Below are 15,199 nucleotides of genomic sequence, written 5' to 3'. Positions count from 1 at the left end.
CTCTTTCCCATTTCTGATAGTGGTATTACTCACCACCCTTCTTATTTTCTTCAGTTCAACACAGTTCAGTTCAAATCAGTATGCCTAAGTCCAAACAGATGTTCATTAACATGTTTACAATGGTTATCTTTGGTTAGAGGGATTTCAGGTGATTTTAAATTTTTTTATTTGTTCTCTGTATTATTTGAATTTTTTTTATAGTAACATATACGAAGAAAAACTATATAAAAAGAACAGCAAAACTCTTTTCATTTGGGAAAAAATCAGTATGCTGGATAGTTTTCATACCAAAATTAAGCTTTTATCCTAAAATTTCAGAATCTCATACTTGTTCTCTGCCATACCAGTGTTCTTTGGCCTCAGTTTCATAGCCTCAAGGTGAATGGTTACAGTAAGTCAGCTTTCCAAAACCCAATGCTGTATACACCATCTCTCTGTCACAGAGGTGAGATTTCTTTTAGAAGTAACATTTATTTTTATAGCAAAGATGTTGAAGGTTTTTTTTTTTTTTTTTTTTTTGGCAGATTGTTTTTAAACAGCAGTAGCTCACAGTGGTCACATCCTGCAAATATTTTTAAATGCTTTGAGTCTAAAGAGCCTACCTGCTGTGTTTGTGGCATAATGAGACCTTGGTTCTTGTCCAGCCTCCTGTCTGATACATTTCCTTTCCAAATTACCCAGCAAGGGGTGAATTTATTTGTTGCCTTAGAACCTTTGAAAAGTCCATATTTTTCAGTTTGCTTTTCACTGTTTATTGACCTGTTTTATGTTCTTGTAAGATGCTAGTGATCAAATGGAAGATGTTTATATTGGAAACCACATGCCTTGCCCTGAAAACCTCAATGGTTACTGCATCCATGGAAAATGTGAATTCATTTATTCTACTCAGAAGGCTTCTTGTAGGTAAGTCAGAGTACCTCCAGATCAGAGGTGAGACATTTTTTCCATCATTGGTCACTGCTCTATAGAAGGCAATGAAATGTGGATTAAAAATATTACTAAAAGGTAGTATTTATTTGCAATTGAGTTAAAAAATAAATTAGCAGCATCATTTGGAAAAAACTGGCAAGTAATAGGCAAAAACAAAAACAGATGTTCTATTAGGGTTTTGAGATGGACTTAACATTTTTAATATTATGCTATGTATTTTTTAATATAAAAATATGCCATAAACCAACATTATTCTGGTTTTTAAGCAGTCTATCACAGAGCGGTTTGAGGGACTAGAGAATGTGTTAAGAACCGAGGACCTGTAACTCAAATAAAATTTATAGTAAAATATATTTCTAAAAATAAGGGAATGTGGATGTAGAATCAGGTGTGATATGAGAGATGGAAACAGAAAGGGTGTGAATCTTTAACTGTGTGATTCCAGAGAGGTTATGCGACTTGTTGAAACTCAGTAGCAAGTTAGAAATAGAGCTGAGACAAAACTAGGTCTCAAATTTCCTGATACTCAACCTGATGATCTTTGTGCTTTTTGCTCTTCTGTGTCTGTACTGATAACACTTCTTGTCGCTGCTTCTGGAAGCTTGTCCTCCACCTCAGGATGGTCTAGTGGGCCAGGCAATGTTTCCAGACTGGGGGAGATTGCTCTCATTCTGCTCACTCCTGCCCCCCCTGCAGTTTGGCCAGTGAACCTTTCTCTCAAGAAGTAAAAGAAAAGCTGTGGGAAACCAGGTCTCCTGGTTCCTCTATTCCTTTAGCTCCATTCTCCTGACTCTTTACCCCCCTGCCCCACTCTCCTCCTACTTAAAAAATAAAACAAAACACTATAAACTGTTTTAATGGTTACTAAGAATTCTTTGTTAAGCTTTCCGCTTCTTCCTGATTGAAAGGTTTTCTCGTCTTTGAAGGAGCTAGCACCAGCCTCCCCCCGACCCCACCCCTTTTCCTGAACATTGAAAAAAATACAGCCATGCTGTGGTACATATATGCAATGGAATATTACTCAGCCATAAAAAGAAATGAAATTGAGTTATCTGTAGTGAGGTGGATGGACCTAGAGTCTGTCATACAGAGTGAAGTAAGTCAGAAAGAGAAAAACAAATACCGTATGCTAGCACATATATATGGAATCTAAGAAAAAAAAATGTCATGAAGAACCTAGGGGTAAGACAGGAATAAAGATGCAGACATAGAGAATGGACTTGAGGACACGGAGAGGAGGAAGGGTAAGCTGGGACGAAGTGAGAGAGTAGTATTGACATATACACTACCAAACGTAAAATAGCTAGCTAGTGGGAAGCAGCCACATAGCACAGGGAGATCAGCTCAGTGCTTTGTGACCACCTAGAGGGGTGGGATAGGGAGGGTGGGAGGGAGGGAGTTGCAAGAGGGAAGAGATACGGGAACATATGTAATAACTGATTCACTTTGTTATAAAGCAGAAACTAACACACCACTGTAAAGCAATTATACTCCAATAAAGATGTTAAAAAAAAAATACAGCCATGCAAGGGAGAACAGGCCAGTTTTAAAATAAAATCATACAGTGGATTCCTCATACTTGTCTCACAGTGACATACATACCTTGAAAGAAGATCAGATCGTGTTGTCCTCTTAGGATAGAGTGTCTTTTAAGATACCTAACGTTGAGGGATGAGAGAGGATGATGTCCTCATAATGAAGTGATACCAGGTCACTTTGTAGTATTTTACTCATTGACAGTAAGAAGACTGAATGGGGGCTTCCCTGGTGGTGCAGTGGTTGGGGATCCGCCTGCCAATGCAGGGGACATGGGTTCGAGCCCTGGTCTGGGAAGATCCTACATGCCACAGAACAACTAAGCCCGTACACCACAACTACTGAAGCCTGCACGCCTATAGCCTGTGCTCCACAGCAAGAGAAGCCACCACAGTGAGAAGCCCGCGGCGAAGAGCGGCCCCTGCTCGCTGCAACTAGAGGAAGCCTCGTGCACAGCAGCGAAGACCCAACGCAGCCAAAAATAAAAATAAATAAATAAATAAAATAAAATAAAAAAACAACAACAGAAAAGAGAACTGAATAAACAAATTTTTTAAACAAATTTGTTTAAAAAAAAAAAGAAGACTGAATGGTTTAGTAGTTAAAGGCTTTGGAATCAGATATATCAGATTGGCCAGTTTTTGGCTATGCCCTTTGGAAGTTACTTAAAATTTCTAAGCCTCATTTTCCTTATTTGTAAAAAAAATAATAATGGTACTTGTTTCCTAGTGTCGTTAAAATGAGCTAGTGTATGCAAAGTGCTGAGCACAGTGCCTGTTACACAATGTGTGTTTAAGAAATAGCAATTGATGTTATTAGACTGTACACACCATTAGGTTAGGGACTCTGCTCTGCTAACCACTCTCTCCCTAGTGCCTAGCATAGGGCCACTTCCAGTAGCTACTCAGTAAATAGTTTTTGAATGACATGTGATGATGGCCAACTTTTCCCTCTTCTTCAGACCAGAGGTGTTTCTTAAATGCTACAGAATCTCTTTTCTGCATTCTTGTAACTCCAAAAAGCAGGTGATCTTTTTTTTTGTTGTTTAAGCATTTATAGTGTCCACAAGAACCAGGCCATAGTATCACGTGCATTTCCACTGGTAGGTGTATGTGTTTGAGTAGCAGGAAACAGGCAGGGATGAACACCCTTTAGGCACAGTCCTATTATTAGGTTAAAATCTTTTAGCATTATCCCATCATTAGTTTGTTTATTGTCTATTTGGTACCAAATCCTACCTGGCACTGGGGTCTCAAATTCAAATATGACATGGATCTAGCCTTGAAAAAAACATACAGTCTGGTGGCAGTGACTGACAAATAATACACAATTAAAATATAATATGAAAAATGCTATCATACATAGATATGCATGAGGTGATTTGGGACTTCAAAAAAGCACTTCAACCTGAAGGGGGCATGGAGGACATTGCAGGAGGAGGGACAAGTCTTACAGGGACATTTGTGCCGACCCAGGAGGTTGTCCTCTGTTTAAAGGCAGTGAGAAGCCATTTAAGGATTTAAATAAGAACGATGTGGTCAGATCTGGAAGCCACCCTGGTGGCTTGGTGAAAAATGGATTAGAAGACTGAATGTTAGGAGACTGTGTATGAGTGAGCAGTGAGAGCCTGAACCAAGTAAAGAAGTTGTAGTGGGAATGAGATGAGGAGATAAGTTGCAGAGAGAAAATAGGTGGCTGAACCCATAGGTTTTGGTGACCAAGTTGAGTATGAAGATGGGAATATGGGAGTTGGTGGAGGGTCATGGGAAGGAAGAATCAAGAGTCTCCCTGGTTTCTGGCTGATGCAAAATTGAGTGGGGAAGGAGAATGGGGGCAGGAGGTTTGCGGGGACATGATGTACTGAGCTTAGTAATGCTTGGTCTCAGGTGCCTGTGGGCTATCCTCTTACCTAGTAGGCTACTGGGTATCTGTGGTTTTGGAACTCATGAGACAGATGCACATTGAAAGTGTGTTTGGGAATCATTCCATCTCTAGCGTATCCCTTATAATTCCTACCCAGCAGTCCTTCCACCCCACTGGGCCTCCAAGTAATTGATCTCTCACCCTGCATGTCCTCATCGCCTCCTTACTCAGCTTAACTCGTGGTCAATCCTTGCAGTCCATCTCTTGCTTCATCATATACTCACTTGACAAAACTATAATCCAGGTTCATTCCAGCTTCCCACCTGCTGTATACCTACACTCACCAGACTGACTGGTCTCACTGACCTTTATACTCAGTGGGCCCTGTATACTGCCTGCAGTCACTCTATAACTGCGGTCCATTCATCCTCCTGTCCTAGATAAGGTGACTGCTTTATACCGTCACCCCTCTCTTCAGACTGTCAACACCTCCTCTCTCATCCTCACTCTCAGCTGATGATCTTGTTTCCAAGTTCACTGAGAAAACTGAAGCAATATGAGGAGAGTGCCCACAGACTTTTTACTATCACTGCCAGCAGTGCTCCCCCCTTTTCTTCTTATCATATATTCTTGTGTACATATATTTTTAAATATATTTGTAAATATATTTTTATTTCTTTTACCTTGAAAGATATTTGTCATTCTTACCTCTACCAGCTACTGTCCCATTTCTGTCCTTTCCTTTGTAGAAGAACTCAAAACAGTTGTCTATAATCTGTCTTCAGTTTCTCACTTCCCATCTCTCATGAATCCACCCCAATAGGCTTTTGCCACCCAGCACTTCACTGAGACTGTTCTTGTTACTAAATTCATTAGTCAATTCTCAGTCTTAAATTACTTTTGAACGATCAGTGGCGTTTGACCTCCTGTGTGATAGACATTCTTCACTTGGCTTCCAGGACGACACTCTCTTGGTTTTCTCCTACCTCACTGGCCATTCCTTTCAGCCTTCTTGCCTGGGTCCTCTTTTGCTTCCTGGTCTCTCAGTGTTGGTGTACCACCAGGATCCAGTCCTGGTCCTTTTCCTTAGTGATTCCATCCAGCCTCAGGGCTTTACATGTCATATGCTAATGAGCCCCAGACCTCTCTCCTCAGTGTGGGACTCACAGATCTCTCTCCCTCACTGCCATTTTCACATGGTTGTCTGACACCCCAGGCTAACAGGACCTGAGCTGATCTCTTGATCTGTCTACCCTCCCATAAACCTGTTCCATCTATAACTTCTCCATCTCAGTTGATGCCAACTCCATCTTTTCATTGGTTTAGACAAAACACTTCTGATGCATCTTTGACTTCTGTCTCTGTCATACTCCATATTTAGTCAGTTGAAGAGTCCTGTTCGCTCTGTTTCAGAATATATCCAGAATTTGATTACTTCTCATCATTGTCACTGCCATTCCTAGTCTAGGCACCATTTTTCCCCTCTGGCATTATGCAGTAGCCTTCCTGATTGTATCCTACATAGTCCATATTCAACACAGCAGCCAGAGTGAGACTTTTAAAATAAAAGTCAGTTCATGTCCTTCTTCTGCTAATGCCCTTCCAGCAACTCCTGCATTTTCTGAATGAGGAGAACTTCACAGGTGGGTCCTTTTACCTCTCTGTCTTGGTCCCCTGCTTCCCTTCGGCTGGCCCACTCCAGCCATACTTGCTATTTCTTGGACACACCGTGCACTTAAGCTCCCACCTCAGGGCCTTTGTGCTGACTCTTCCTTTGCCTGTTATGCTGTCCTCCCACTTGTCCACATGGCAAACTCCCTGACCTCTTTCACATCCTTACTCACATGTCTCTTACCGAAGCCTACCTTGACCACCTTACTTAAAATTGCAGTCCTCCCTTCCTGGCCCATACCTGGCATTCATGTTATCCCTTAGTTCTCTCTCTCCTCTCTCTTGTGTAGTACATGTCACCTTCTAACATAACCATTTAATTTGCTTAGCGTGTTTCTTGACCCTCCCTCCCTGACTAGAGGGTAAACAGGCCAGAGATCTTTGTTCACTGATGTAACCCAAATGCCCATTATAGTACTTGGCACATGTCAGGTGCTCAATAAATGTGTTAAATGGATGAGTGAATGAGTCAGCCCATGAGGCCATGGGAATGAATGAGATTACTATGGAGGGTATGGGGATGAAAGAATAGGCAGTAGAGGACCAAGTGTCTGGATCTGCCTTTAATCAGCAACAGAAAAAGTAGTGCTAACCTAGAAGTTAATACTCTGGGTATTTGGAGAGTATAACCCTAAAGTCAGGTGCAGAAAATAATGTCCAGGGAGGATTGCCTGAATCATATATGGCCTATACATTTTTTTTGATATTCTGATTTTTTTTTTCTTTTTTTTTTTGCGGTACGCGGGCCTCTCACTGTTGTGGCCTCTCCCGTTGCGGGGCACAGGCTCCGGACGCGCAGGCTCAGCGGCCATGGCTCACGGGCCCAGCTGCTCCACGGCATGTGGGATCTTCCTGGACCGGGGCACGAACCCGTGTCTTCTGCATCGGCAGGCGGACTCTCAACCACTGCGCCACCAGGGAAGCCCGATATTCTGATTTTTAATCTTTGGGTTAAGCTAAAGTGTCAGAGTGCTGAATAACTAGGACATTGTTATAGCTCCCTATGGAACTATTTTTATTTCACTGAGCTTTGAATTTTGGCTGTTAGCCTACCATGAAAGACATTATTTTAAATAATCCTATGAGACTTCATTATTGAATTTATTGCAGCTATATTATTGAGGATGAAGTTCTCTGTATGAGAAAGTACCCTCCTTTTTTTTTTTTTTTTTTTTTTTTTGGTCACACCACGCGGCTTGTGGTGATCTTAGTTCCCCGACCAGGGATTGGACCTGTGCCCTTGGCACTGAAAGCACCTAGTCCTAACTACTGGACCACCAGGGAATTACCAGAAAGTACCCTCTTTAAGTGAGGACTAATGAGATAAAGTTCCCTTAAATTTATTAAAAATAGTAACTGTGATTATTTTTTTAAATTGAAGTATAATTGATTTACAATATTATATTAGTTTCAAGTGTACAGCATAGTGATTCAGTATTTTTATACATTATACTCCATTAAAAGTTATTACAAAATAATGGCTATAATTCCCTGTGCTGTACAATATATCCTTGTTGCTTATCTATTTTAAACATAGTAGTTTGTATCTCTTAATGCCATACCCGCTCCGGATGCACAGGTTCAGCGGCCATGGCTTACGGGCCCAGCTGCTCCGCGGCACGTGGGATCTTCCCGGGCCAAGGCACGAACCCGCGTGCCCTGCATCGGCAGGCGGACTCTCAACCACTGCGCCACCAGGGAAGCCCGATATTCTGATTTTTAATCTTTGGGTTAAGCTAAAGTGTCAGAGAGCTGAATAACTAGGACATTGTTATAGCTCCCTATGGAACTATTTTTATTTCACTGAGCTTTGAGTTTTGGCTGTTAGCCTACCATGAAAGACATTATTTTAAATAATCCTATGAGACTTCATTATTGAATTTATTGCAGCTATATTATTGAGGATGAAGTTCTCTGTATGAGAAAGTACCCTCCTTTTTTTTTTTTTTTTTTTTTTGGTCACACCACGCGACTTGTGGTGATCTTAGTTCCCCGACCAGGGATTGGACCTGTGCCCTTGGCACTGAAAGCACCTAGTCCTAACTACTGGACCACCAGGGAATTACCAGAAAGTACCCTCTTTAAGTGAGGACTAATGAGATAAAGTTCCCTTAAATTTATTAAAAATAGTAACTGTGATTATTTTTTTAAATTGAAGTATAATTGATTTACAATATTATATTAGTTTCAAGTGTACAGCATAGTGATTCAGTATTTTTATACATTATACTCCATTAAAAGTTATTACAAAATAATGGCTATAATTCCCTGTGCTGTACAATATATCCTTGTTGCTTATCTATTTTAAACATAGTAGTTTGTATCTCTTAATGCCATACCCCTATCTTGCACCTCCTCCCTTCCACCTCCCCACTGGTAACCACTAGTTTGTTTCCTATATCTGTGAGTCTGTTTCTTTTTTACTATCTATATTCATTTGTTTTATTTTTTAGATTCCACAAATAAGTGATATCATACAGTATTTGTCTTTCTCTGACTTATTTCACTAAGCACAATATTCTCTATGTCCTTCCATGTTGCTGCAGATGGCATAATTTCATTCTTTTTTATGGCCGAGGAGTGTTCCATTATATATATATATATATATATATATATATATATATATATATGGCACATCTTCTTTATCCATTTGTCTGTTGATGCACACTTGGGTTGCTTCTGTATCTTGGCTATTGTAAATAGTGCTGCTATGAACATTGGGATGTATGTATCTTTTCAAGTTAGTGTTTTTGTTTTTTTCTGGATATATGTCCAGGAGTGGAATTTCTGTGTCATAAGGTAGGTCTATTTTAGTTTTTTGAGGAATCTCCATACTGTTTTCCATAGTGGCTGCACAATTTACATTCCCACCAACAGTGTAGGAGGTTCCCTTTTCTCCACATCATTGCCAACATTTGTTATTTGTGGACTTTTTGATGATTGCCATTCTGACAGATGTGAGGTGATATCTCATTTTTTTTTGTTTTACATTTTGTTAATAGAGATGTTGAGCATCTTTTCATGTGTAAGCCATCTGTGTGTCTTCTTTGGAAAAATGTCTATTCAGGTCTTCTGCCCATTTTTTTTTTTTTTAATTTTTAAAATTTATTTTTTTTTTTGGTTGCATTGGGTCTTAGTTTCGGCACGCAGGATCTTCGTTGAGGCATGCGGGATCTTAAGTTGCGGTGCGAGGGCTCCTCACTGCAGTGCACGGGCTTCTCTAAAGCTGTGGCGTGTGGGTATTCTCTCTCTAGTTGTGGCACGCAGGCTTCAGGGCACGTGGGCTCTGTAGTTTGTGGCATGCAGTCTCTCTAGTTGAGGCGCGTGAGCTCAGTGGTTGTGACATGTGGGCTTAGTTGTCCTGAGGCATGTGGGATCTTATTTCCCTGAGCAGGGATCGAACCTGCGTCCCTGCATTGTAAGGCGGATTCTTTACCACTGGACCACCAGGGAAGTCCCTTCTGCCCATTTTTTGATTGGTTTGTTTTTTTGATATTGAGTTGTATGAGCTGTTTATATATTTTGGGTACTAACTCCTTATCAGTCATATCATTTGCAAATATTTTCTGCCATTCAGTAGGTGGTCTTTTCGTTTTGTCTATGGTTTCCTTTGCTGTGCAAAAACTTTTAAGTTTCATTTGGTCCCATTTGTTCAGTTTTGCTTTTATTTCTTTTGCCTTGGGAGCTAGATCCAAAAAAATGTCGCTATGATTTATGTCAGAGTGTTCTGCCTATGTTCTCTTCTAGGTGTTTCATGGTTTTCAGGTCTTATGTTTAGGTTTAATCCATTTTGAGTTTATTTTTGCATATGGTGTGAGGAAATGTTCTAATCTCATTCTTTTACATGTAGTTGTCCAGTTACTGTGATTCTTTTGAACAACTGGCTTGATTTCATTTTGTGGAGATTGTATTTTGTATCAGTGATTTTATCTCTTTTCCTTTTCCTCTTCCTTTCCCATTTCCTTTTCCTTCTCCCCTCCCCTTTCTTTATCCCCTCCCCTTTCCCTCCCCTCCCCTCCTCTCCTCTCCCCTTCTTTCCTTCATCCAGTGGTTTTTAGTGTATTCACAGAGTTGTGCAGTCACCACAGTCAGTTTTACATTTCATTACCCCAAGAGGAAACTCTATACCCTTTAGCTATTACTCCCAAATCTCCCCATCCTTCTCAGCCTTAGACAACCAATAATCTACTTTGTCTCTATAGATTTATCTATTCTGGTCATTTCATTTAAGTGGATTATATTCATATAATATGTGGTCTTCTGTGTATTTCACTTAGCATACTGTTTCCAAGGTTTATCCATGTTGTGGCATCTATTGGTATGTTCTTCTTTTTTGTGGCTGAATAATATTTCATTGGATGGGTAATGCCACATTTTTTAATCCACTTACCAGTTGATGAATAGTTGGACTGTTTCCACTTTTTGGCTATTATGAATAATGCTGCCTTGAATAATTTTGTGCAAGTTTTTGTGTGGACATATGTTTTAATTTCACTTGGGTAATTGCCTAGGAGTGGAATTGCTGGGCTAAATGCTAACTCTATGTTTAACTTTTTGAGGAACTGCTGGACTATTATCAAAAGTGGCTGCATCATTTTATATTCTCTACAGTAGCCTTGTCATCGCTTGTTATTATCTGACTTTTTGATTTCTAATGGGTATATTAGATACCTCATCATGCTGTGGTTTTGATTTGTATTTCCATGATGACTAATGATGTTAGTGCTTATTTGTCATTTACCTATCTTGTTTGGAGAAGTGTCTATTCAGATATTTTGCCTATTTTGTATTTTTTGTTAATGAATTGTAATAGTTTTTTTTATATATTCTAGATACAGTCTCTTACCAGATACATAGTTTGCAAAAATTTTCTTCTGTGGGTTATCTTTTCACTTTCTTGTTAGTGTCCTTATGTACAAAAGATTTAATTTTGATTTAGCCCAATTTAACTTTTTTGTTGTTGTTTTTGTTGTCATATGAAGAAATCATTGCCTCATCTAAGGTCATGAATATTTACTTTCCTTTTTTCCCCCTCAAGAGTTTTGTAGTTCTAGCTCTTACATTTAGATCTGTGATCCATTTGACTTAATTTGTGTATGTTGTGAGAAAGAGGTCCAGCTTCATGCTTTTGTATGTGGATGCCCAGTTGTCCCAGCACCATTTGTTGAAGAGACTGTTCTTTTCCCATCAAGCTGTCTTAGCACCCTTGTCGAAAATCAGTTGATCATAGATGTATGGGTGTATTTATGGGCTCTCAATTATGTTTTCTGATCTGTATATCTACTGTACTACTATTTTTTGTCTGCTAGGAAGCTTAGAACCCAGTGTGCAACCTTCTGGCAGGCGGCTAGGAACCTCAAGGGTAGGAATTGTGGACTCACATCACCCCTGGCTTCCCCTGTTTACTTCCAGGTTTCTTTCTTGCTATTTGTGTTTTATTAAAAATTATTTTTTTGTAATGAAGTGTGGGTCATTAATAAATATCCTTATACGTCAGATGTTTTATTAATCAGTTCTAACCGAAGCCTGGCTAATTTACACATTTTGCTTGTGTCGACTAAAAACTGGGAATTTTCTATTAAGTATCTTAAATGTTTCCCCCTGTCAAATTACTATCATCACCTGATGTTGCCTTTTTATTTACTCTTAATTGGAATTCAGATAATTTCTAAGATTCGCACCTATTTGACTGCTTGGCTGTGTTTCTGTCATTAATAACTTATTTTCATCTCCCCCCCTGCATTTTAAGTGATTATATTATGTGTACTGAAAAGTATCTTGAATATAATTTGGTGTTATGTTCAGAGAACTGTAAATGTTTATATCTATTTATTCAATAATCCCACTTCCAAGTATCTAGCCTGAGAGATAACACTAAATATAGAAAAGTGCACATTCATCATAATATCCACCACACCTAATTCATAATTCTGAAAAATGGAAAATAACTGATACGTCTAAGAGCAAGGAACAGATAAGTTAGCTGTATTATAGCCACTGAATGGGATATTGTGAATCCATTTTTAAATGGCAGTAATAAAGTAGTATAAAGACTACTTAGCAGCTTTAAAATTAATGTGATATAATGATAAGTGGAAGAAGCACTTTATAAAATAGTCATATTAGAAAGAGTAGAAGGAAATACAATGATGGCAATGTTTTTTTTTTAGATGGTGGGAGAGTGCCTGATTTGCTGTTTTTGTTTAAGTTTGTCATTCTTTTGTATGTTTTAATTTTAAAACCTGGAATTATTGAAATTTATAGGAATCCTTTTCTTTCCCTTTTTCAGATGTGAATCTGGTTACACTGGACAGCACTGTGAAAAGACAGACTTTAGTATTCTCTATGTAGTGCCAAGTAGGCAAAAGCTCACTCATGTTCTTATTGCAGCAATTATTGGAGCTGTACAGATTGCCATTATAGTAGCAATTGTCATGTGCATAACAAGGTAGGTAATGGCCTAAGAAACACCAACTTTCAATTAGAGGTGGGTAGCTGTGTTCAAGAACCTTGAAACACTCAAAGTGATAGGGACTTTACATCCACCAGCCTATTAGGAAGAAGTCCTAGGATCAGTTCTCTAAGGTTTCCACGTAGGTCTGACCTCTCAGTGTCTTGCTGCTTTAGAATTTGGTCAAGAACTGACTCCCAGGGTTACAGGCTGCAAGCAGAGGAAGCGTGAGGATATTCAGTGGCATAAAGGAATTTCGAGATCTTAGAACTATGTGCGTGCTTCAAGCACTGAATTTAGGGACAGCGATGGTAGCAGAATGGTCTGCACATGCACGTAAGAGCCATGCAGAAACTTTTTAAGTCCTGCAGAACTGATTAGGTCTTATGCCCGAAAAATATACTTTATCCATAGTAAATATAATAAGGGAAGAAATCAGAGGTTAAAGAGAACTGCTTTTTTATATGTTGTCTTAACATTACTTCATTTTCTGGAATACAGTCATAAATATTAAACTTCAAAATTCTCTACATTAACTAAAACTGTTGGAGTTTATCATAACTAACCCCCAAACTAAAGGACATATTTGGAGTGCAGTTACCCTAAAAATGGGTGTTTTCCAGGCTGAGTGGAAATATGTAAGTCAGAACTGAACTGGACCTGGGAGAAGTAAAAGCAAATTAAGTTCATCTTGTCTTTATGCTTCCCAGTCTCATGTCTTTTCTTCTTGCTTGCTTTGTCCTACCTCCTTTAAGGCTTGGTTCAGAGTCCCATAAACATCATCTCTATACTTTTCTGTATTATTCTGGGCAGAGGGTTGGAATTTATCAAGTGCAGATATTGGCAAGCCATAATGGATTTATGGCTCTTCTATCCAAAGACAGGATAGAAGCAGATCTTCAGTGGTCTCAGCCATCTGGAGCTAAAATGATAAATCTAGAAATGATAAAAAATATTCTCTGAGAAGCAGATATTTTTCATAAAATTTAAGCACTAAAGCCAGTGGACTTTTATTCTGTAGAACAGATGATCTGCCCTTAGGCAAGACTACTGAGTATAAAATTTGACAGTAGATTAAAGTAGAGACATAATATTGTAAAAAATAATGACAGCACAAAGAGAAAATAGAAAAAAAAACTACCATGTAACAGCAGGGCTGCCTGCGGCTATTTAACATAGGCTCAGAGGTTAAGTAATTTGCCTGTGGTCATCCAGCTAGCAAGTGAAAGTGTCTGGATTTGGATTTGGTGCTGCCTCATTTCCTAAATCATTCCTCTTTCCACTGAACCACCAAGAGGAGGAGGGTCTGTGTTGAGTCATCTTGGGAAATATATTTGCCAAGTATGACCATTGCATGGGAGCAAGATTCAAACTTGATTTTGTAGTGGTTCAGGGGTTTTGAACAGGGGAGGGACTTGGTATGAACCATTTTTCCAGAGCATTAATCCGAGTGTCATCTGAAAAATTCACCAGAGGAGAGAAAATGTGAGGTTGGGGGAGACATTTAGGACATTATTAGAGTAAAGCAGGAGTGGAGTAATAGATGATTTTGAAGATGAATGAAAGAAATAAGGTAATTAGGTAAAGGTAAGGGAAGATTTTGAGACCCAGTGATAGTGCCATCTTTAAGATCAAAGGATGTTAAAGTCAGCTGGAAGTTATTTTGCATTCAACCCCTTCATTCTAGAGAAGTGAGGAAACTGGAGCCCCAGGATGGGAAGTATCTTAGCCAAGATCACAGAGATAGTTCAGCCCTTTTACAGATCCTATCCAGCCTTTTGTCCAGCTCTCTGCTTTGATTCTCACTGTGCTGTAATCCTCAACGACTAAATTAAAGATACCCGGCAAGTAGTTTTCAAGGTAGTACCCCCCCAATTTATACCCCAAATGCATTTGCTGCCTTCACAGACATGTCAGCATTGCCATATATTTATTTTTAACTGTGTTACAGTGTCTTCACTGCCCTCCATCTCTATGTCTGAAGGGTCATCTCATTGATTTTATCATAGATCTCTCCCTGAGGGCTTTTTACTGTGGCATTTTCTCCTCTAGAATGTCTTGCTCATGTGGATTTAGGATATTATAATTATGCGCTTGGACTTATCTGCATTGCATTTTTAAGGAGTGCCTCTCCCACATAGTCCATTACGGGACAGCTGTTCACTTATCCTGGGGTGGCTGTTACATATGAGGAATCTTCCTTTAAAAGGATGTTCTCACTGACCCACTTATCAAGACTGCATAAGTGAAATTTTCTTCTTTTATGCTTGTAATCTTCTTTCATGTTGAACATCACCTTAGCCAGATCCCTTTATTGTATAGATGAAAAAACCGTGGTCCCGGGAAGTTGGAACTTGTCCAAAGTCAAGGTGAGTTTGTGACAGTTGCAGAGGGTTGCTTGCCCTCTCAACCCGTGTCCCCATTTATGAAATGGAGATGATTCCATCACTGTCTACCTCCAAGTGTTTTTATGAGGATGAGTAAGATAAAATCTGTGAAAAACAGTATGTAAAATGGAAGCGTTACCATCAAGGCTTTTAAGTCAAGACAAAGTAGTGCTCTTTGAAACTGAATAAAAACCTGGAACCTTGGGCTTCCCTGGTGGCGCAGTGCTTGAGGGTCCGCCTGCCGATGCAGGAGGCGCGGGTTCGTGCCCCGTTTCGGGAGGATCCCGCGTGCCGCGGAGCGGCTGGGCCCGTGGGCCGTGGCCGCTGAGCCTGCGCGTCTGGAGCCTGTGCTCCGCAAATG

General features: G+C 39.6%; 1 protein-coding gene across 1 annotated transcript in view; it reads left to right on the top strand.

Moving 5' to 3' along the window:
* The window catches only part of TMEFF1 (transmembrane protein with EGF like and two follistatin like domains 1), a 93,238-nt gene that overhangs the window by 75,749 nt on the left and 2,290 nt on the right, over window positions 1–15,199 (top strand). The window contains exons 8-9 of the mRNA XM_007461636.1: window positions 780–903; window positions 12,290–12,448. Coding sequence (XP_007461698.1) covers window positions 780–903; window positions 12,290–12,448 — 283 coding nt within the window. The remainder of the gene's footprint in view (window positions 1–779; window positions 904–12,289; window positions 12,449–15,199) is intronic.

This window comes from Lipotes vexillifer, unplaced genomic scaffold (genome assembly GCF_000442215.2).
Source record: "Lipotes vexillifer unplaced genomic scaffold, Lipotes_vexillifer_v1.1 scaffold809, whole genome shotgun sequence".
Classification (NCBI taxonomy): Eukaryota; Metazoa; Chordata; class Mammalia; order Artiodactyla; family Lipotidae; genus Lipotes; species Lipotes vexillifer.
Note: the sequence above shows the minus strand (reverse complement) of the source record. Positions and strands in the feature narration are given on the sequence as shown.